This window comes from Alexandromys fortis, unplaced genomic scaffold, assembly GCF_014885135.2.
Source record: "Alexandromys fortis isolate MF-2015 unplaced genomic scaffold, M_Fortis_MF-2015_v1.1 scaffold_10, whole genome shotgun sequence".
Classification (NCBI taxonomy): Eukaryota; Metazoa; Chordata; class Mammalia; order Rodentia; family Cricetidae; genus Alexandromys; species Alexandromys fortis.
Window position 1 is genome coordinate 16,689,942 of NW_026067895.1, and position 24,341 is coordinate 16,714,282.

General features: G+C 43.9%; 1 protein-coding gene across 2 annotated transcripts in view; it reads left to right on the top strand.

The window, feature by feature from the left end:
* The window catches only part of Papss2 (3'-phosphoadenosine 5'-phosphosulfate synthase 2), a 63,012-nt gene extending 40,644 nt beyond the window's left edge, over nucleotides 1-22,368 (top strand). Inside the window, exons 8-13 of one of the 2 annotated variants that reach the window (XM_050158757.1) lie at nucleotides 3,091-3,105; nucleotides 7,350-7,555; nucleotides 16,799-16,934; nucleotides 18,376-18,644; nucleotides 19,928-20,157; nucleotides 20,761-22,368. In XM_050158757.1, the coding sequence (XP_050014714.1) occupies nucleotides 3,091-3,105; nucleotides 7,350-7,555; nucleotides 16,799-16,934; nucleotides 18,376-18,644; nucleotides 19,928-20,157; nucleotides 20,761-20,902 (998 nt within the window). In that variant the 3' untranslated portion in view covers nucleotides 20,903-22,368. The remainder of the gene's footprint in view (nucleotides 1-3,090; nucleotides 3,106-7,349; nucleotides 7,556-16,798; nucleotides 16,935-18,375; nucleotides 18,645-19,927; nucleotides 20,158-20,760) is intronic. The other variant, XM_050158764.1, reaches the window with a different exon arrangement.
* Nucleotides 22,369-24,341: the final 1,973 nt, after the last annotated feature.

The following is a 24,341-nucleotide window of genomic DNA, read 5'->3' on the forward strand; positions in this document are numbered from 1 at the left end:
AGGATTTTTTTTTCATTCTCTAAAGATTTATTATTTAAAGCCAAGTTGCCGAGAAATGAAGGCTTTACTCGTACGCAAAAGCTAAGGAAAGGTTCCAACTCTGACACCCCCCCCCCCATCCTTTGCTGGGTCTGGTTGTCAGAGGCTCTATTCGAGGGCATCTAGGAGTAGCCCATCCCAGTTTACTGATTCACAGTGACCACCTTTCCTCCACATTGCTCCCACCGTACGGTGTCGCAGTGCCTGTCACCTTGATGGCTGCGGAGTCGTAGGTGCCCGAGCCCTCACCTGGCAGACATGAAGATGGTTTCGTCCTCTGCACCTTGACAAGGGAATGTGTGTGACCTTTCAGCCACAGGCTAGTGGCTTCTGAAAAACTAGTCTGATCCAGGCCAGAAGCAAGGGTTTGCTGTCCAGAACCCCGGGCTGTTCTCTAAGAATGTCCTTTCTGGAATCCCCTGAGATCCTCAGACATGGCTTCCCGGTTTCATGGGGAAATGACGGCCAGCTAGGGAAGAGGTGTTGACAGAATCACACCGATTGTCTAAGCCTGGGCAAAGCTTCAGGCCTATGGGGAAGAAAGGGCCAAATCAGATATGCAGTCTTTGGAAAGATACTCTGGGGCTTATGCTGCTGCCTAGGGAATGGCCTCGAAACAGAATTCTTAGACTGTCTCTAACGCAGTCATTCCTCTGCTGTAACTGCACATGTCCCGGAGCCTGAAGCCTTGGTTTCTCAAATTAACAAAGCTACAAAGCACACTTGAAGTCTAGCTTGCTGTGGCAGGTGCTATTTCATTTGATTTTTATAAAATCCCTGGAAACTACCCACTTCTCACATGAGGAACACTGAGCTCAGGATAAATGGCTTGCTCTCATTCACACTGCTTAGAAGTAAGACCCCAAGACCAGATTCTGCTGCCCCTTCTACTTCAGTCTGCTCTCCTGATGGCCTTCCCAATGGACTGCAGAAGGCCAGGATGCCTAACCAAGGAAATGAGACACGTATCTTGACATCTTAATTTTGGCACATGCCGCACACAGCTGCATCAAGGACATGTGGCTGGACTCGGCAGCCAGCCATATCCAAGAAGTTGGTGAGGTGTGAGCATCCAGGCTGGAGATGTGACCGTGGGACAAGGGACCACACGGAAAGAAGAGGGCTCAGTCCAAAGAGCAGCCTGTACGAGAATTTCTCCATAAAGAAAGATGCCTGCGTGGTAGGCAGGGCTGCTGGGGTCAAAGCCAGTGGAAGCGAAGGGTCCTTAGCCTGAGATCCAGGCCTGGAAGGAGGCGGAGCAAAAGTCATCTCATGTCTTGTTTAGAGAAAGGGGTGAAAGGAAATTCTCCTGCTCTGAGCTCGTGGCTTCTGCTGGAGCCTTCAGAGCATCTGTGACTGCAGAGATGAGCTCCGGATACAGACAGTCCGGGTGACTGAGAAAATCGCTCTCTGCTTTTTCCTTCCCATCATTTCCATTTTATTTCATTTCTGTTTCCTTTAAGCCCCCCAGCCTGACCACTTTCCCTTTACTGCTCGAGTCCCCTAGCCTGCTTTTGCAATCCCAGTTCTTTCCAAAACCTAAACCCCAGTGTTTGTCGGAGTTCCTGGGTGTGTTTCCTGTGTCCCCACATCAGGTCCACAACTCCAGGCTCCTTGCTGTGTGGATCTCTGCACTCACAGTCATTCAGACACCGAAGTTCTCAACACCAGTGCTCGTGAATAGGGAAACGTTCACTCTCTCTGTGCTAACTTCGGATGCAGACTCCCTAGGAGGCTGCTTATGCCTTACATGAGTACTCTGGTAACCCAAGGCTCCAGTGTGGCTATTATAGTAAGGGTTTAAGACTACTGGCTTCCTCTAGCTGCTGTGGACAGAGGGGTCCTGAAGAGAGAGTGAGCTCACAGGGCAGACACAACAGCTTCTCTGAGGCCGATGGCAGAAATGGCTTTTTACCACATTGTTTTAAGCCAAAGCACTTTGAATTTCCCAGGCTGCAGCATCTGAAGGAGGCCACTTGAGCCTTTACGCTTCCCATGTCATAGTCTCCTTGAAGTATATGCCCGGTGTGATGCACCGAGAAAACAGTTAAGCTCCAGAACATTTCTATATATTATAGATTATTTTTATATTATAAATTCACATATAATATATGTTATTATAGTATATATTATTATGTTATATATTATATATGTGTATAAATCAGAAGATGTGGCAAGATATCTCACCCTTCCTCCTATAAAGTATTTTGTTAGTTTTAATTTTCTGAAAGGTTCACATTTTACCCTGAGTCTAAAAATATAATCAGTCTGTTTAGGACGAAATCAAAACTGAACAATCCCCCCCCAAGCAACCATTTGTTCGTGTTTGTGGTATTTATGAGTTACCGCTTCCACATCATTGTCTTCTCTCCCTGGAAATGCAGTTTCAGGGTCGTCACAGACCCTCCTAGCATAAATGTCACTGGTGTTGGCCGATAGCTGCTGAGTGGGATGAAGACAACTCCATTATTTAAAATCTTCATCGTCAACCTTCCAGGCAGGGATAAGGGTCCCCACATACATCTGATGTAGGTTACCCCATTTAACCTGCATGAAGATGTTGGGTCTTTGGGAGATGGTAAGTGTTAGAAAGGGCAGAAACCTCACTTGACTTTACATTTAAATCTGGGATCTGATGACTCCAACCCTGTGTTTATTTTCCGAGGCTCACCAGTGGATCTTTTAGGCATCTGGGTTTCTTTCCACACTCTAGGACCTGTTTGTGCCTTCACTTTCCCAAGTCTGGTTTGTAAACCATTCAGCAGTCTTCCCGAAATTAAAATAGCAACTAACATGTCTTATAATTATTTCAAGTAGATAATCCTTTTGAACAATGTTTTTGGAGTGCATTGAGCAATGTTCCACAAAAGTGATACTGCCATGTATTTGGTGTCATATGCCCGTTCTTAAAAATTGCATAAGAAGGAGCTGAGAATATTTGCATGTTGCATATGTGAAGAGCGTAGCAGAAATGTGTTCCTTGATACTGCTGCTTCAAGACTCTCGTGGTGGCGACCTGAAAACATGTTTCTTATGTTTGTATTTCCCTAGGCATGACCCACCGTGGTATGTACTTCATCCTCCGAGTAGTTAATTATTATAATTAGATATGTTACCTTAATTTTTTTTTTAAAAAATTATTAAGGATTTAATTTTTAAAAAAATCCAAATTAACCAGTTGGGATTGTTCAGTTCATAATCCAACCAGCTATAGTAAAATGGTACCACATGGTTCTGTTTATTCAAGTACAAGCGACAGAAAATTTCTGGTTCCGGCGGAACTATTATTCGTAACGTCGAGTTTGGCTAACACAAGCAAATTCTGTTTCTAAATTGTCACTGCACACTTTGTTCCTGAGTTCTTTTAAATTTACGATCGTCTAATGACTTCTGTCCCCTCTTAGTTTCAGAAATTTGAAATTAAATTTTTCGGTTATACTGACAAAACATTTTTAGTCACTGAAGAAATTTACTTCAGATTCGATTTAAGATACATATACCTGGTTGGACTGTGTACGATCATTCCTTGTTTGTTCACAATGTATGATTATGCATGGACTTAATTGCAAGCTATCATAATTGATAGTTACAGAAGCGAAAATAAATATGCCTGAGACTATAAATTTCCACATTGTACGAGAATGAAGTAAAATTCCAAACATATCACTTATCATGAATAATTTTTTATCATTTTGTTTCCTTTAAAAAGCCTAATTATATAATAATGTTAATTTCATTTTTTTTTGGAACGAAGAAGTCCAAAAAATAAGCAGATCTACAGTGCTAAAGAGAAAAGGACTGACAATTGTTTAAAGCAAAAGCAAAAGTATTCAATAGCTAGGAAATTATCTGCTGGATGCCCTATGGTTAAAAACAGCAACAACCTTCCCAAATTAGATAAAGCATAATAAAATAATGCAACTCTCAGCAGAGCTGAAGCACACCAAGGGAAAGGCCACAGAGGATGCTCGGCATGGCTCAACTGTTGGAAATGCTTATGCATCAAAAAACTAGAGGGGCTGGAGAGATGGCTCAGTGGTTAAGGGCACTTAATGCTCTTGCAGAGGACCCGGGGTTGGTTCACAGCACCCACATGGAAGCTAACAACCAACTCTAACTCCAATTCCAGAGCACCTGGCACCCTCATCTGGTGCCCTTGGGCACTGCACATATGGTACAAAGACATACATGCAGGCAGAGCACCCATACATATAAAATTATTATTTGTTGTAGAGAAGGGGCTGTCGACATAACTCAGTGGTTAAGGGCATGTGCTGCTCTTGCAGAGAGGAGGAGTTTGATTCCAGCACCCATGTTGAGAGGCTCACAACCAGGTGCAACTCCAGCTCCTGGGGAATCCCAGTGCCTGTTGCTACCATGGACACTTGCATTCACCTGCCCATACCAACATAGATATACATAATTTAAAAATAAAAATAAATCTTCTAAAGCAAAGTAGGGAAAAGGGTTGGAACTGTAGTTAAGGCCATGAGTTCAAACCCTACTACTGCCAAAACAAAAGACAAACAAACAAACAAAAAGCAGGAGTATAGACAGATAATAGGGAACCAAATTAAGCAAGCCCATCCCATGAAGAGTTGCAGTCTCGGGCACATGGGAACAGTGGGTATTATCCCTTAGCAGGACTCCTGCTGCCTTGTGGTCCCACAGGCGAGTCCTTTATCCTGTATCACAGCGGATGTTCATTAGAGCAGCATCTGCAGCTGGAAACAAAGTGTCCTTGGGCTATCAGTGTTGCCTGCAAGCTGCAGGCTGCAGGCTGGGCTAGGCTTCCTGACAACTCCCTCTGACCTTTGCTTTGCAGTTTGCTTTATTTCGGTTTCTTCAAGTCTCTGTCAGCAGAACTGAGCATTGCTCTGCTTACAGCCTCTCATCAGTGGAGTGGTCGGTACCCAACCCACAGAGAGCACAGTTTCTCTTTAGAACTGGTGCATCCCTGAATGTGTTTCTCTTGGCGAACATACCCTTCCTGGGAGATTCAGCTGTGTTTCATCACAGACTTCTATTCATACCGCATTTTACAGAGTGTGTTCCCCCAGAAACCTGGGGAGGTGCACACTGCTATCTCGTCTTTCAAGAGCTCCCCACTTTGAGTCTGAGGCTTTCCGCAAAGGGGCTAGGTGCTGTGGCTTCTGGTGAACGTTGAAACAGAGTTACTTTAACAACAAAATCGTCCTGCAAGCCACCTAATTCGCAGTCTTTAAAGGTGTCTACCATACACTGCAGACTTTTATGGCAGACTGGATGCCTTTATTGCTGGCAGTTGCTGTCTGACCCGTGGCATTCTTTACTAACTGAGAGGGCTGAAAAGGACAAAGTGGTAGGCCGGCAACTGGGCTCATAGCTGTTGGGGAGTTTTACATCCCATAGGAACACGACTCAGATCTTCACAGGTCAGAAGCAATCTAAGTGGGCTTAGGACTCTGTTGACTTACATTTTCTCACACCCACAACTAAAGTCAGAGTATTCTTTGCCCCTGGAGGATCTCCCCTTTGATCTTCCCTTCATTCTCTCCTCAACTCCATCCGAACACTGTGTTCCCTAAACCACAGCCCTCAGGCTTCAACTCTGAGTCCAGCTGAGAAGGGCAGACTAGTTAGAACTTGGAGCATGCTTACAAAAGGGGTCATAGCCTTAATTTTTTTCACATTATCTTGCATCATTAAGAAAGGAGAGACTGTTTTTATGCTTCTAAGCTTCAAACTTGAAAGCAACTACCTCTTTTTAACTGTTTTATCTGAAAATTCTTCAAAATGTTCATACTTATTTTTGGGGGGATGGTGGGTGGGTCATCAGAGACCCAGGGAGAACCTCAGCCCAGGCTAGCCTCAAACTCACTATTACAGTACAGGATGCCGCTGAAGTCATGAACATCCTATCTCTGCCTCCCAAGTTCTGGGATGGCAGACATGGTTACTATACCTGAGTACTGTTCGTATTAAAATAGCAGCAAAACCCTTCGCTGGGCCTGGAGGCACAGCCTGTGGTTCCAGGGTTTGGAAGCTCTATCGTCCTCACCTGTCAGTTCTAGAGCAGCCTGGGCTGCGAGGGACTCCATCTCAGAAACAAAATAACAACAAAACAGACCCCACGATGGTTAAAACCTCTTATTCTCTCACACACACATAGACATTGTTGGAAATATACCTCAGTGGTACCCTGCTTGCCTAGCATGTAAAAGGCCTTGTGTTCAATCTTCAACTTCGCTAAAACGAATACAAGCATACAAGCAAAGACACACACACACATAACCCTCATCAGGAAACGTGTGAGATACCTATAGGAGTTTTGATCTCTGTGGATGCCACATGAGGGTGCCTGATTCTCTGGAACTGGAGTTACAGCTGGTTGCCAGCTGTTGTGTGGGTGCTGAAAAACAAATCTGTGCTCTTAACCACAGAGTATCTCTCCAGGCCCTTCGCCCATGTGTTTTGAGTGATGGTTTTAATTGTAGCTGAGCCAGCAAAACTGTGATCCCAGGCAAGTGGGATGAATAATCTCTTTAAACATTTGAAGATAGAATTGCATCTGGACCAGCATGACCAAGGGGTTAAAGGCGTGTGCCACCACCGACTGCACTTGTCTGGGGTGTGAGCTCTGTGGGGCTTCTGTTGTTGTTGTTGTTTTGTATTTCACCTTTCTTTTCAGTTCATTTACGCTGGTAATGCCCAACACTGACACAGGTTCATTTCCAAGAACAAGAAGAGCTTTCAGGTTGACCAATCTTTATTTGGTTTTTAAAGACTTTAGGATGGAGAGATGGCTCAGTGGTATAAGAATATTTGCTGCTCTTCCAGAGGACCCAAGTTCAGGTCCAAGCATCCATGTTAGGAGGCTCCCAACTGTCTAAAACTCTAGCTTCAGAGTTCAGAGGATCTGAAGCCCTCTTCTGGTCTCTGGGTGTACCCATATGCACACACACACACACACACACACACACACACACACTGAATAAATAACTTTAAAACAACATCAACAACAAAAGACTTTACTCCTCACAGTGCACTAGGGTCAGGACCAAGGTTTTAAGAAGGCGAGCCATATCTCCATCCTGCTCCCAAAGCCAGGAAACTTACTGAGGCAACCTACCTCAGGGCCTGGTCAAGGAGTTCCCATCACAGACTTAGGGAAAGCAGAGGAGCAGCATGTCTGTGCTGAACTTGGGGCCTGATGCGCCAGCACAGGCTTTGGAAGGAGGACTGTGCACATGTTAGCCATCCCTGATATTCACCCAGGGAGATATTCATCCCGGACCTGGCACTCACACGGCACGTGGGTCTTTCCGTAGACGGAGTCATCAACATGAGCATTCCCATCGTACTGCCTGTTTCTACGGATGACAAGGCCCGGCTGGAGGGGTGCAGCAAGTTCGCCCTCGTGTATGAAGGCCGGAGGGTGGCGGTGCTACAAGACCCCGAGTTCTATGAGCACCGGAAAGAGGAGCGCTGCTCCCGTGTGTGGGGAACAGCCACCGCAAAGCACCCCCATATCAAAGTAAGTGCAAAACCTTTGGGGAACATTTTAAAAGGAGGGGGCGGGTGTGTGTGTGTGTGTGTGTGTGTGTGTGTGTGTGTGTGTGTGTAGGTATATAATTACACAGATCAGAGATCAGAGGACAACCTTGGGTGTCCTTTCTCAGGGTGCGAGCCTTCAACCTTCTGTTCAAGACAGGACCTTTGGCTGACCTGGAACTTTGCCAGGCAGGCTGGACTAGCTTGCCAGCGGGCTTTTGACAGTCTTCCTGTCATTGCTTCTCATCTCGCCGTCACTGAGACTAGAGACACATGCTGCTGCTGCACCTGGCTTTTTATATGAGTCCTAGGAGTTAGGACTTAGGTCCTCACACTTACGAGGCAAGCATTTTATTAGTTGAACCATCTCCCCAACTAGAAGTTCTTATTTTTCTTTTGGGTATGTGTCTGTATGTGCTATATATGTTCATGTGTATGCACATGTGCATCAGAGTATATATATATGCATGCGGAGGGCAGAGATTGACATGGGGTATTTTCTTCCGTTGCTCCCCACCTGAGTTTTGAGATAGTGTCTCTCACTAGACCTTAAGTTAGCTACCCAGGGAACTCCAGGATTTGCCCATCTCTGCCTCCCAGGGCTAGGATTACAAGGACATGCTATTGCACCCAACTTTTTACACAGGTGCTGGGGATCCAAACTCAGGTCCTTCCTTTTGTTTATGCAGCAAGACCTTTACTGCCTGAGCCACCTCCCCAAATCCATGATTGAGTGAGAAATATTTTTCTGAAGCCAGTACGATGGGTCAAGCCTACAAATCCTAATACTAGGGAGGGCAAGGCAAAATCAGAGGTTAGCCTCAGTTAAATAGCTAGATTAAGGCTAGGCTTGGTTACAGAAGACTCTGCCAAAAAAATAAAAAGGCATTTTTGTTTGAAAGCTGGTCTTGATCTCCTAAGTTATCATATCCTGTGGCTGAAGCATCCTTAGCTAAATAGGACTAGGCAGATAATAGTTTAGTATCTTGAGTAAAAGATCAAAATCATGAGCTAGCAAGAGCTTGCAGCCCTGTCCATGTTGAACGTACAGAGGGAACACATGTAATGAACCCAAGCAACCCTTAAAAGCAACTCAGAGTTCATGTTCTCTGGCCAGTAGAGGGGAGGGTTGATGACATCTTTCTATAAACAAAGATTAGTACACACAGTGGCTAAGTTCTGAGAATAAAGACACTACGTTCTCATCAGCAGCTGTTCATCTAACTAGGGTCATTCAGTTCTCTCCGCCCAGAAGGCAAATCAGATTCCTCAGCAGCTTCTAACAGCAGTTGGGAGTGAGGTGGGAATGAGGAGGTATACAGGAGAGCCACAGGATATAGTCCATTTCTCACACAATTCTGGGAAACACAATGAAGATCCATTCTTCATCGAGACACGGGCATAAGGGTGGAAGTACAGAGAGATATTACTAATCTAATTTGACCTCTTCAGTTCCCCAGCTTGGTTAGCGTTCAAGCTCACAGTAACATCATGAGCAGCCAAGCCCAAGAGGCTCTCAAGGACCCTGTGATAGACCAAGTATACCATCCTTCATTTCTCTTTTGACAAAAAGATGAGGCCAAAATATGTTGAACAGCTGTCCCAGTCCTATGACCTTTCAGGAAAAAAAAATCCATTGTGAAATGTTAAAAGATAGGAAAGACATTCTCAAGGCCCAGTTAGTAGCCTTTGAAGCCTTCTTAATCTGAACAGAAGAGCTCAGGGAGCAAGGGGAGCGGCTTTTCCACTTTTTGGACACAACCATCAGCCTTCAAGATAGCCAGCTCTTGCCTCATGCATAGGCAGGTCAAAGTCATTTGGGCAGTTTCCCCTTTCCCTCCCACACCCGCCCCCGAGTCTGGCAGAAGGTCTTTGAGATAGCTGCTCCATGAATATTACATTCTGGCCTTCAATTACATATCTGATCATTTCTTTTATGATTGTAATCACACACTTGGGACATTATCTTTCTTCAGTGGCCCAAAGAATAACGGCCTATCATTATCTCTGCTCAAAGATTTCTTCTCTTTGGGTCTAACAACTTAACATCCACATGACTTGCACTAAAGGCATAAAAGTAACCTCAGATAATGCCTAGGGGAACCTGAGTAACTATTTCTCTTCATCTTGTCTTGCAATATATGTCAGGGAGAGCAGTGGTGTGACCTGTGTCTTTGAGAGTATTGCCAGTGACTCTACACTGTTGGCCATTAGAGGAACTGATGGTGAGAAATGGGTCATAGATAACCAGAGAGAAAGCATTCATACCCCCATATATATATAATACTTGGATTTCCTAAAGGTATATTTGGCAAAAACACAATACGTGAATTTTGTTGGGCAAAGAACTCTATTTTTAACACCCTGATCTCATGCTAATATTTTAACAGCTTTTTTTTTTAGAAGACAAAAGTCTTCTAACAGTTTTATTCACAAAAGTAACGATGGCCCTTGAATTTTAAAATGGGACTGAGATGGTTTGCAGAGCATGGTCAGTTGCCAAGGAAATGGCCTGCCTCTGTCCCGCAACTCCTTACCTATCAATACTCCTAAACTGTCTTATTAGTCTTCTATTGCTATGACTACAGCAACTCTTACAAAGGAAAACATTTAACTGAGTCTTGCTTACAGTTTCAGAAGTTTAGTCCATTGTCTCTATGGTAGGGGACCATGGCAATACACAGGCAGGTATGGTGCTGGAAAAGTGGAGAGTTTTACATTGGATTCTTGAGAGTTCTACATTTGGATCCACAGGCAGCAAGAAGAGAGAGAAAGCGGCCTGGCTTGAACTTTTGAAAGTCCAAAGCCCACCCTTCCTCCATCAAGGCCATCCCTACTCCAACAACACCACACCTTCTACTTCCTGTCAAGTAACACTACTCCCTAATGACCAAACACTCAAATATATGAACTTATAGGGGCCATTCCTATTCAAACAACCACTTGACCCTTCTACTCAAGAAGTCTCTTTGAGTCACAAAGTATGGAACCATATGGCATAATCTCATAGTCATTTTGAGGAACAACTAGAATATGCAGAAATAACGCTTGGAAGAAATTCACCATCTTTTATCCATGGTGCTTTCTTACCAACCAGTAATTCCTCAGAATTACCTTGTAAAGTAAGTAAAAATTATTACTCTCATTTTATATATGTAGAAATCAAGAGAACAAAGTATGTTTTCCCAATGAAAGACAGAAACAGAGTTTTTTTTAGCCTTTGTATCTACATGAAGACCAGATGAACAGCAAGATCAATGAGCTCACCAGAGAAACCTTAAAGTTTACATGGATTGTGCAATCATGATGGCTCACCCCTACAATTCCTGGACCAGGGAGGCTGCAGCACAAAGATCCCAAGTTTAAGGCCATTGTCAATTATGTAACAAGACCTTGCCTCAAATAACCCTGATTAGGTCGCCCAGCTTCTGGCTGGATTGGCGTTGGGCCAGGCCGGTCCTTGGGAATTTGGAGCTGCCTATGATGTACACATGTATAAAGGTTAAGAACCACTCGATTACACAGTTATTGAGAGCTTTAGCTGACTATGTCCTGAAAGTGGTCCAAACTCAACATGTCAAGCTCTCCCCAAACTCATTCTCCTACTTGACAGCTCCGTGTGCGTGCACTAAACCCATAAACAAAACCTACATGGCATTCTTGCTTTTTCTCGTGCCCTTTCCTAATCGATCAACAAGTTCTGGCAGCTCTTCCTTCCAAGCATTATTCAAATATATTCAGTCACTCCTATTCCAGTCTGGTCCAGATTTCACATCCTCCCCGTGTCTTGCTTTATAAGCCTCGTATCCATTGTCTATTCTTCAGCCAGAGTGAACTGTTCAACCTTTCTTTGGGCTACCTCTTAGCCTAGACCACTAGCCTTCATCCATTGCTCCTCCAGACATTCCAGAGCTGGTCTTCACAACATGTTTGCTCCTTCCGCTCCCACATCCCCTGCTTTCCTGCTTTCCAAAGTCAATCCTACCTCCCCTGACTCACAGGTATGACTCAACGGCCTTCTGTGTCCTCCCAGAACAATGCGTACCGTCCATACCTGTAACAGGCAATGCTGAGGGTGATGCTGAAATATCACCTGGGGGCCACTGATAAAAGCTGGCCGATGTGCTAGGAAAGAAAGCTTGGTTTTTTTCAAGTTCCAGATTTGGGTTCTGACTTTGGCACAATAACCATGTGTACCTGGACCCTGTCCCTTCCTTTCTGTAAAATGGCCTTCTATCTGAAAGCTGCAATGTTAAACTTGCATGAGCCTCGAGTCTCTTAAAGCCTTATCAGATGGATTGGAAAGCCTTGGGTAATTCTAAGTCATCACAAGTGCTGAATCTTCCTTCCTGAGAGCGGGGCATAGTTCTCAGGATAATCAGAGCATCTTAGACACAGAGAACCTTTGGAGAGTCCAAATGATACCAAGAGAGTGGTTTCAGCATCACTCTTCACAGACAGACGTGGTTCTAGTGTGGGTGGCCCAGATGTCCTTTCAGTCATCAAAACAGTCCAGTGCAGGGTTGGCCCATGGAGTTTGGAGTGTTATGAAACTCATAGGGATTTGTGTCAACTCTTAAAATTCTAAGAGGTGAGGACAAAGTCATGGATAGTACTCATATTTTAAAATATGAGTCTGTAGTGGTTTTCCTGAGGACAGAGTTTAGAAAGGAGGCCATGAAGACAGAGCCAAGTCCATTGCACAATTATCACCATGGTTTCTCAAGCCCAGCACCATATGTCTTTGTTGTTGTGAAGGCGGTTCTGTGCCACATGGGATAGCCAGCTGCATCCTTTGGCTGCACTAGATTCCAGATGTAGCACACCTTTCCCACTCCACTTGTGGCAATAAACTAACTGGAGATATTAGGTGTGACAAAAATCGCACTAGCTTAGCTTTTCATTCTCTGAATCCCTCTGGGATGCAGTCATTGTAAACCTCAGTGATGGGCTGTAATGGGGAGGCTGAGCCAAGGCAACACATGGCCACCTTCTTCTTTCTACTAGGTATTTTATGAGTAAGTTCTCTCAGTCACCCTTGCTACTCTGTTGACATTTTAGGTATTCATTTTGTCCTTGTACAGATGAAATCATACATGATTTGCCTTTTTGTGACTTACTTCACTTTCCCTGTCCTCAGGGTTACCTGTGTGGCGACTGTCTTTCCATGGCTGTCCTGCTTTCTCAGGACTATCTATGTAGAAGCACTGGGCAAGATTTCTTTCATGTGTTCCCATGCTGTACGTGTCTTTTCGGTATCCATTCATCCACTGGTGGACGTTTGGTTGCCAAGAACAAATGGAGATTTGGGTGTGCAAATCTCTCCTCAAGAAGAAGGACCGCTGAATCGAAAGGTTCTTCGAAGTTTTGTTTTGCTGCTTTGTTGAAGTGAAACCTCTTACTCTTTTCCACAGTAGTTTCTTCTTTTTAGAGTCCAGGGCATAAGGGTTCTTTCCAGTTCCTCTCCATCCTCACCAATACATACTTTCTGAGTTTGTTTGTAATAATGGCCATCCTAATGGATATTCTACTTTTTCTCATTTGGATTTCACTTGCTTTACAGCTGTTGGTAGTGGGCTACTTATGTGCTTTGGCCATCTATAGAACAAGTTTGGAGACATGTCTACTCAAGTTCTTTGTTCAGCCTTTTGTTTTTATGATATTTCTGTGTGCTCTTTGGGGGGGAGTATGTGGCCATCAGAGAACAACTTGTACAAATATCAGACTACATGGTATCAAACTCATCATACTTGAATTCTCACCGTACATCCGGAGCTGTCTCCCTAGCTCTGCCTTGTGAATTGTGAGTTACTTTATTTATCCTTGTTCTGGAGGAGTTTTCTGTTCTTTTTATGAGCCATGATCTCATTATGTAGCCCAGGCTTGTCTCAAACTCAAAATCCCTGCCTCAGCCCCGAGTGCTGGTGTTACAGGCATGTACCCTGACACCCAGGTTGTAGGAATGGTCCCTTTGCAATGTCATAGGATTTGGAATAGTCATCTCATCCTATGTACACATTCACCCTGTTAATTGTCTTTTAGTTCAAAGGAAGTTTTCAGTTCAGGGTAATCCCAGCTTTCGGCTTTTGCTTTTGTAGTCTGTGTTTTTGGTGCTAAAGCCAAGAAACCACTGCCAACCAACCCCAGTGTTATGAAGCCTGGTTCCCTTTTTCTTTCTTTTTTTCTTTCCTTTCTTTCTTCTTTTTTATTGGGGGTGGGAGGCGTTGAGACAGGGTTTCTCTGTAACTTTAGGACCTTTAGTACCTGTCCTGGAATTCCCTCTGTAGACCTGACTGGCCTCGAACTCCCAGAGATCAGGCTATCTCTGCCTTCTGAGTGCTAGGATTAAAGGCATGCACTACCTCCGGCCCAGCCCCTTTCTCTACATAAGCAGTTTATAATCTTAGGACTTCTATGTATGCCATTAATCCATTTTAACTTTTGCACATAGAATATGGGTCATTTCATCCTTTTGCATGTGGGTATCTACTTTCCTCAACATATTTGTTCAACAGACTGTACTTTTCCCCAGAGAGTGACCTTGGCATCCTTGTCAGAGGTCTTTTGAGAAAATGGATAACTATCTATTTTACACTATATGCCTGGATTTTGCTACACTTTGCTGCTCACTGGATTTTCTTTTATCTTTAAAGTAGACTTAATGAAGGAGTTTCCATGGAAACTGTGCTAAACGATAAATAATCACATGGTAGAAAACCAAACAACTTTTCCTCCAAGAGCTTTGGAGTGCTATTGAGAACAACACAAGATACATTAGACAATATTAGGAATGTGCCAGGAGAGGTTCTCAAAGCATGGTTCTTTGAACCCCAGCCGAACTCACAACCTAGCCGGAGAACTCCCGAGAGCAGAACCATGTAACAGTGATAGTCTTTTCCTGTGCTGCCACTGGCATGGCTGGTGTGAAGCAAAGGTGGACAAGATGCTGGTGGCTCCATTACAGCAACTATACTAAGAAACCACCAGCTTCAGTGAAGGATGCGTTCTATGATGCTGTGAATGTGACCTTTGGGCTAAGTGGTTTTTTCATAACATACTCCAAATAGGGAATTATACAAGATACGCTCGCTATACATGTTAATCCTCAATGGCTGGTGTAAGGAAAAGTCCTTGTCAAGTTATTTGAGTCTGGGGGAAAAACAGCTATTGAAACACCATTGAAAACCTGGTATCAAGAATGTGGGTTTACAAATGCATGTCTTCAGACTTGGATATTTAGTACGTTTTTTGTTGTTTGTTTGTTTTCAATGGGCAAAATTCTGTCACTTCAACAAAAACAAGGAAGAGTACTTCTTAGTTGCCAAGATTAATCTTGGGGTTTCAAACAAAAACATTTTATTCAGCACTATGAGTGTGGCAGCAAGTTCAGACTTAGACTTTCTTCTGATGCCATCCGCGATGCTCACAAGTGTGTGTGTGTGTGTGTGTGTGTGTGTATTTTAAAATCCTAAAATATAATGTCAGCCTTTAAAGACTGACAAACTCAGTAGTCAACATTTCTAGTTGATCAGCATGTATGGTAAAAATAATAATAAATTCTTGGGTAAAAAATATCATTAAAAAAACAATGGAGTTTTACTAAAACAGTGTGAAAAATGCATACAGTTTTAGATTTCATACTGCAATTTACCTTTAAGAAACTAGCATTGGGAGGCTGGAGAGATGGTAAAGTGGTTGGTATTTGAGCAAAAAGACCCGAATTTTATCCATCCTCAGCAACCATATACTAGAGTCAGACATGGCAATACCTGCCAGTAATCCCAGCATGAGGGAAGTGGAGACAGGAACATCTCTGAACCTTGCTGGCTAGTCAGTCTAGCTGAATTAGCAAGCTCCCTGTTAAACGAAAAGACTGTATCAGAAATAAGGTAGAGATGGCAAGATGACTCAGTGGATAAAGAGAAGACTAACAACCTGAATTTCAATCCCCGGAATCCACTTGGTAGGAGTGGTGCCTCCAAATTGTATGCGCATGTATGCGCTTCCATGCACACGCATGCATGTCTGCACGCACACACATACCCCCCCCCCCCCGCACGATTTGTAAAAGTTCAAGAACTAGTGCTATTTATCAAGGAAGACAGCTGGTGGAGACCTCTGCAAAGATATGCATGCACATCCCACACACATGTGGTACAGAAAGGTATGGGCACACACTTAGGGAAACTAGTGCCTAAAAGCTGAACATGGCAGTAAACGCCCGGAATATTGTCATTCAGGAAGCCCAAGCAGGAGGATCCCAAGTGGGCAAGCCTGGGCTGCAGAGTAAGACCCTGTCAAAAAGGAAGGGGGAGGGAGCCAATACATGTTTTAGTATCAAACAGTATCCACAATCATATAAAAATGCTACTCAAATCCTCTTCTTTCTTCTAGCTAAGTCCCTGCTGGTGGGTTTCCTTGACACAGCACAGCCGAAACTCACTGGCTATGAAAGTCTGCCTGTCTTCTGTTAGGCCATACTTAGCAGAGTGGCAAATGGGTAAAAGTGACACCGTACTTCCTATTCGGGCAAAGGAGTGGGGAAGAGTTTGTTCTTAACATGCAATAGCTTCAGTACTACTTGTAAGCTTCTCGGTATTCATTTCTAACATGGGGACTGATGGATATAATCTATATAAACAGGAACTTTGGGGAGACAGTCCTTAATTTTTGTGTTGTGGGAATGAGCCGTTGGACTCGACCAGGGCCTGGTCCCGCTCCTGCTCTGCCTCCCCAGCAACTTTGGTGAAGACCGCAAGAAAGTTCAGAGATGAAAAGTTTGTTAAATACTACTGGAAATGCTGTAGAAAAACAACTCAAGATGGGTCACAGAGCAAAACAGGCAGGCCGGGGAGAAGGCTCAGCCAGTACAGAGCTTGCTACACAAGTATGAGGACCCAAGTTTATCCCCCTCAGGACCCACGTGAAATATCCAAGTGGCCAGGGAGGGAGGTTAAAGACAGGGAGCAATTCCACTGCCAGGAAGGTAAAGGCAGGCAGCTCGTGGCGGCTCACCAACCAGTCAGTCTAGCCAAATTTGTGAGCTACAGGCTCAGTGAGAAACCCTGTCTCAAAAATGTACTGAAGAGCTATTGAAGAAGTTCCCCAACTCTGACGTCTAAGCCTCCACACATACAGGCACATGTATTCATTAATATACACACACTTCAAATAAAAATTTGAAAAGCCAGTATAGTTACTATGAATTTCGATGACTTCTTCCTAGATGGTGATGGAAGGTGGGGACTGGCTCGTCGGTGGAGACCTGCAGGTGCTGGAGAGAATAAGGTGGGATGACGGGCTGGACCAGTATCGCTTGACCCCTCTGGAGCTCAGACAGAAGTGGAAAGACATGAATGCCGGTATATGATCTGGTTCTAGTGTATCCGCCAATACTCATTAGCACTGTAGTCAAAAATTTAAGTGTATCAGGAATAATTCTTTGTTTTTTAATATAGGGCCTGACATTGAATTCATTATGCAGCCAATAGTAACCCTGAATTCTTGATCTTACCTGTGCCTCCAAGTGCTGGGATTGCAGGCATGGGCCACCATGCCTGGCTGAATCAGTATAAAAAAATATTTATCTTTTAATAAAGTATGTGTGTGCTCACGCACGCGTGCCATGTACATGTGGGTATCTGGGGCCAGATTCCCAACACCCCTGTCTTATTCAGCATAAAAAAATAAAGATGCTGCCAGGTGGTGATGGTGCACACCTTTAATAACAGCACTTTTGAGGCAGAGACAGGCAGATCTCTGTGAGTTCAACATCAGCCTGGTCTACAGAGCGAGTTCCAGGACAGGCTCCAAACCTACCTAACCCCCCCACACACAAAAAAAATCTTACTTTTAATGGTGTGTGTGTCTGTGTGTATGCCATGTATGTGTGGGTGTCCGGGGTCAGAGTCCCCCATGTTCTGCCTGACATGGGTGCTGGAATCAAACTTGAGTCCTCTGAGAGAGTAATGCACATTCTTAATCTTGGAGTCAGCTCTCCAGTCCAGCAATTTTTTGTTTTTTGTTTTTTGAGACAGACTTTCTTTGTGTAGCCTTGGCTGTCCTAGAACTAATAAATCCATACACACACACACACACATATATATCCATACACACACACACACACACACACACACGTATTAGGCATACTTTGAAAAACAAGAAAGGACTCTGGGGATGGCAGGCTACCAGTGACACCACCTGCCTCGTGGGGGTGGCAGTGGAACAAGGAAGGAAATCGTCTCGTTTCTTATTCTATACATTTTGAGAGAGATGTCATTTTCACTTTAGGCTTTTATAGAATTCCTAAATTTTCTGTAAAGGATATATATTAATTACATTTTAGAACCAGAAAAAAATAGAGTTCATGAATCCATCTCTAAGTGCAATTGTTTTCAGGGTTTCTTGAAGGTGGAGTTGGTTTTCATCCGCAGATTTGGTGCCCATGTATTATATGCTCTGTGTGCAGGTTCCCATGAAGCTGAGCCTTGCAGCAGGCACAAGAGGGCTAGTGAATGCTGGAGCCTGGGATTTCAGGAAGGGTGTAGCCAGTACCTGTTTTAATTGCCGAGTCGTGTTTTCTCCTGTGTGGCTTCCTGCCTCTGCATCCTATCTTGTTCAAGCAACTGAACACTTCTGATGGATTAACACTCCCAACAGCTTAGGCACATTCTCAAACTGTCAAACGCTAGCAGCCCGAATGGGGGAACTGAGCAGTATACCTACCGCTCCATCCTTCCCCATCTATTCTTATGGACAAGAAACATAGCTTACTTTGAACCTTGGCTTTTCTTTCCTTCCTAGATGCCGTGTTTGCCTTCCAGTTGCGCAATCCTGTCCACAATGGCCACGCTCTGCTGATGCAGGACACCCGTCGCAGGCTCCTAGAGAGGGGCTACAAGCACCCGGTCCTCCTGCTGCACCCTCTGGGGGGCTGGACCAAGGATGACGATGTGCCTCTGAACTGGAGGATGAAACAACACGCAGCTGTACTGGAGGAAGGAGTCCTGGACCCAAAATCAACTATTGTTGCCATTTTCCCGTCTCCTATGTTGTATGCTGGCCCCACAGAGGTGAGCAATTCCCTGAGCTGGTAAAGGACTAAGAACACAGCCTAAAACTTTATTTACAAAATTAAATAAATTTGGGGGGGCACTCTTAATGGGCAGATTCTACAACCTCAAGTTACTCTTTCCCCCATCCCAGCTTAACGTTTTCAGTTTTGTATTTGGAAGGATGCTGGAAGTGTCAAGTCCTACATAAACACATTGCTCGGAGAATATGGGGCTTAGCACTTGATTGAGGAAGTGAGAGAGCATAGCTCACCTGGAATCATAGGGCAAGAAATATCTACCCATTACCTTTCTGTTGCTGTGACCAAACACCATAGCCAAGGCAGCTTGGGTTTCTGTGGGCTTACAGCTCCAGAGTGAAGAGTCTGTCATTGCAGGGAAGCGCGGCAGCAAGCAGGATCCTGAGAGCTTATATCCTTCACCACAAGCACGAGGTGAAATAGGTGGAGCTTTCCAAACTCAAAGCCCATCCCTAGTTACACACTTCCTCCAGCAAGGCTGGATCATCTAAACCTCCCCCAAACAGTGGCGCCAACCTGGGACCAAGGGTTCAAATGCCTGACTCTGACGGGGACCTTTCTCATTCAAACCACCACACTAAACGAACGATTTATTGTTTCTAAGTACTCTGGATGATTCGCCATGCCCCAGGAATTTCTCAGAAGGGAGAAGTATCTTTAAAAGGCAGCACCGCAGTGAACTATCACAGGGAACCTGCCAGAAGATTCTTGGTCCCTCACTAACAGCTGTGCAGGGATTTGGAGCTTGTAGGATTCTGAAGGGACCTTAACCTTCCAAATGTTCTAAACTGAGTTTAATGAATGAATTCTCCTCAGTTGTATCAGAGTTCCACACCTTTCTATAGCTCCACCCTCTACAGCTCTCCCCCCCATCCTTTATATTTTTGTCAGAACTTTAAAGATGGCAAGTGTTATGCTAAACTGGAATCAACACATATATGAAAGGTGATGATGGTTTAGAATCTCTAGCAGCCCTTAGATTTTGGTTTGTCTGAAGACTGGAGCATGTAATTCACGGTCCTTTCTAACGGTCCTTTCTAAGTATTCCTGGGCTGCTTATTGAGAGATTAAAAGTTCATGACTTCAAAGCTCCTGTCCCACCCAATACCACCCAGCCTGTGTGCTCAGTGCTTAGGACATCATTGCTACTTTTAACGGACCTGCCTTTCTGAATCACTTTGAAAGCAAAATTAAGGAATTGCCATAAAGGGGAACATGTGAACTTGGATCATGACCATCATGTCCCCATGTGCTATTTTCCAGGTTCAGTGGCATTGCAGATGCCGGATGATTGCAGGGGCCAATTTCTACATCGTGGGCAGGGATCCTGCAGGAATGCCCCACCCTGAGACGAAGAAAGACCTATATGAACCTACCCATGGGGGCAAGGTCTTGAGTATGGCCCCTGGCCTCACCTCTGTGGAAATCATTCCATTCCGAGTGGCTGCGTACAATAAAACTAAAAAGGCCATGGACTTTTATGATCCAGCAAGGTAGGTTTCTAGAGAAAACTGTAACTGTTATGGCAATTGGCATGATGAAGCAAACCTTGGACCCTCTGGAAGTCTCCAGGCTACACGCTCCCAGTTGGAACAACACTCCCTCACAGCTCAGACCCGCTCGTGCACATGTTCTGTCCCAACATCATAGCAGAGTGCTCGACACGTAGTTCTTGGCCTATAAGCATTTCTTTGTTCAATGGATGTAGCTTACTAATAGAAGACTTGCCTAGCCATGTGCGCAGCCCTGGGTTTGAGCTCCAGCACACCCACAAACAGTTCTTGAGCTGGGCATAGTTGCACATGCGTATTATCACAGCACAAGGGAGGCTGAGGCAGGGTGTTCATACCCCATACTAAATTCACACAAACTAATCTCTGGCATCAAGATATAAAAGAGCAGGTGTGCAGGAAATACCAAACAGACGTTCTGCCTTTATTTCTCTTCTGTCCTGTGAGATTCTCAAGACCTTAAGGGAACTGCCCATTTTAAAACATGCCGCTGTTTACAGAGAAAACCTGGAAGCTAATTCCAGGGATCTTTAGGTCAGCTGTTTCTTACCTCCACTGACTTCTCTGTTGCTGTATTTGTGACAGGCATGACGAGTTTGACTTCATCTCAGGAACGCGGATGAGGAAGCTCGCCCGGGAAGGAGAAGACCCCCCAGATGGCTTCATGGCCCCCAAAGCATGGAAAGTGTTGACAGATTATTACAGGTCTCTGGAGAAGATCAACTAAGTGTCCCTGGTTCCGGTCTCTCTGAAATGCTCTTTTACTAACGATTTTTTTTTCTATTTTTGTGATTAAATGCTTTGTATCCAATTGCTCCTCGACGACTAATTTTAAAATTAGTATTTTGTAATGAGGTTAAAAAGGTGTGCCTATAATTTAAAACCAATTTCATTATGTATATGAAAGTCACACTGGAAACTAAATCTTAGGAAAAAAAACAATATTATTATAAATTCCAGAATGAAAGCAGTTGTAGTCTTCTTCATCCCAGCAGGTATGTGTCAGATTTCTTAAAAGATGTGACCATGTGTCTAGCTGACGTGCCCAAACAAAAGCATACTTTCCAGCTTAATTTTGCCAAGCTGGAACCCTAATGTTACTTACCAGAAGTAATAAACCATACAAACACCCTCTTTTGTACAACTGACAAAAAAAAAAATCTGTCATCCTGACGTTTTTTACCTTGTGACTACACAGTCTCACTGCCCAATGAATTGAAGATGCAACTGGAAGAAATATATGTGTGAAGATGTGAATTAAATCTTGAGAAATATGCAAGTTCCTTCTGTTGTGAAAATAACATAGCCTAGCAGGAAGAGAGGTTCTAATGGCCTTTGATGAACAGTAACTCCAGTATACTGGCACTTTTCAATGGTGTGGTATGCTTTGATGAGAAGAACTCCCCCCAGGGACTAATTCTCCATCAGGGAATATTGTAGTTATCGTCAATGAGGCACCTATTTGATTGAAGCTATAACCAAAATTAACCCACAGATTAATGAGAAGCTGAAACTGTTGGCTTCTGCAGAGAATATCCAAACCTCATCCATGTGCAGAGATGATACATACATAAGCTCTGAGAGCTGCTGAGTGCTGCGATACACAAAATGGCCATTAACAAACAGTGCTGACACTCGAGTGCCCAGACCACTACACTCCTAAGCTAGGTCCCTGTCTACATTAGACAACACAGGAGCTGGTTCGGACTCCTTGAAGCTACTTAACAAAGCTCTCCTTGAGAATGCTAAAGAGAGACCTTCTTGGAGACGGAAAGGTTCAGGGTATCCCAAACTCTTAATGGGACAAGTTTCCAGACTGCGTCTGTTGTGAAACATCTTCCGATGGTTTTATTTTCTAAGAGGTAATTCTTGTATTTTATGCATGATTTATTGTTGCCAAGGAAAACGTAAGAGAAAAAACATTTTACATAAAGGTTTCTCTGGAAGAGATCACAAACTGAAAAAGGAAAACTGTGATTTTTTTTTTCATACTGCCAGTTTTTAAAAAACGCTAATAAAAGCTCTTTTGAGAGTGGGCTACATGCCGTGACCACAGCAAGGTGAATGTTCAGCTGCGTGGTGCCTGTGCACACGCCCGTCAGCTACTCGCTGCTGCCGCCACAACTATGGGTTCACTGAAAACATGCCATTGTAGTGCCTTAGCAAATGAATAAAGTTTGTGATTTAAAGACACAGGACGCTGCGTTTCTACTCTAGTACTACAGTTAGTGTAACTGTTTCAGTGTCCAACGGATGCCTCTTCTTACTCAATAAATCTCTCAAAGACCACACAAGTTCTCTTGTCTTGTAATGCTGGCTACAATGGCTGCTGAGGGTCATGACACTGAGAGCAATAAATTTTTAGGGCTTTATTGAGAGGTGGTTCTAACTTGAACTTCAGGTGTAAATGACTCATAACCTTAGCTGGGCACTCACTTTTCAGAGGGGACTAGGTTGCTTATGACCCTCTTTTCAGAATTTCACTGTAAGACAAACTAAGGTGAGAAAGTCAAAGCCCTTATTCTCATAGGAATGGACCTTATTTTCAGAGCCTCCCCGGCTTCACCAACAGGCTTAAAAATAATCAGGTATACATTTCCCTCTCAGCAGTCCAGTAACTGCACTAACCTTAGCAGCTGGTATTGTGTGCCTAAGGCAGTACATTTCTACCTGCAACCTCAGTGGCCTGTAGGCACACAGCTGCTGCTTCCTCCTGCATGCTTGATTTATTTCTAATAACGTCATGCATTTTTTCTGCTGATCCTCACCACAAATATTAGTAGTGTAATAGCCAACTCAAAGCTATCGTTTGGTAGCTCAGTTGGTAGACCGTTTGCCTAGCATTCATGAAGGCCTGGGTTCGATTCTCAGCACTTGAGACACAGTGTGACACGTATTTGTAATCCCGGCATTTGAGGAAGAAAGATCAGGTCAATGATTCCTTGGCAGCACAATGAATTTGAGATTAGTCTAGGCTTCAGGGATCCAGCTTTTAAAAAAAATTCAAAATAAATGAATAAATGATACCATTTATAGGTCCTCTTTGTTTTCTCAGATCTTACTTGGTGGCTCCTATTATTAGTTAGCAGGGCCAAGTAGGCCAAGATATGTATGTATACATCAACAGGTACCAAGAAGTCACAGAAGTCTTCAGGAAGTGTGAATCCTAGAGAGAGGCATACACAAATCATTTTGATAGACCTTGCGTCAATATTTATCAGGACTCTAGTATTTCTTTCCAACCCAAGAAACAAATCTTGGTTGTAGCTGAGTTTTTTTTCTTTACTCTTTGTTCTTTGGGAGACCACCATCCAGCTCCCAAATAAATACATGGAGATATTCTTTCTTATGAATGCCTGGCCTTATTTTGGCTTGTTTTAGACAGATTTTCCTAACTTAAATGATCCCGTCTACTTTTTGCCTCTGGGCTTTTACCTTTTTCTAGTTTATATACTTCCTTAACTTCTTACTCCATGGCTGGCTGTGTGGCTGGAGGCCGGCCTTGGTGTCCTCCTCTCATTTTCTGTTTCTACTCCTCCCTCTTCTCTCTTTTTCGTTGCCTGCCATCCCTGCCTACTTCTTTCTGCTGCCTTGCTATTGACTGTTCAGCTCTCTATTAGACCAATCAGGTTTTAGACAGGCAAAGTAACACAACTTTACAGAGTCAAACAAATGCAACACAGAAGAATGAGACACATCTTTGCATCACTAAAACAAATGTTCCACGGTGTAAAAGAATGCCACACATTTTTAACTAATATTCCACAACACTTGGTTCCTCAAGAACAGCAAGTCTGCAGTTTTGTTCCCTCCTTTCCCACTTTCCTATTAGGCATCTGAGTCTAGCAAGCATTTATATTCTGCGTAACTGTCCCAAGCAGGAAATCAGTAAATCAGACAAGTTGGTTGTTCTTACGCCTAAAGGTTTAAGGGAACTGAGCAGCTTCTGAATGACTCAACTCTCCACTGCCTATTAATAGGCCAGGTGAGAGAACTACTCCAGGGATACGGAAAGAGCGCCCACCAATCTCTCCCAACCCTGGCATCCATGTAGTTCCTTGGTGAAGACTGTTACTGGGCCACAGTTACCAAAGGAAGATGACATTCAAGTAATTCACGATATGTATTCCAAAATACTAAGTTTGGCTTATACTGTAATTTTACTT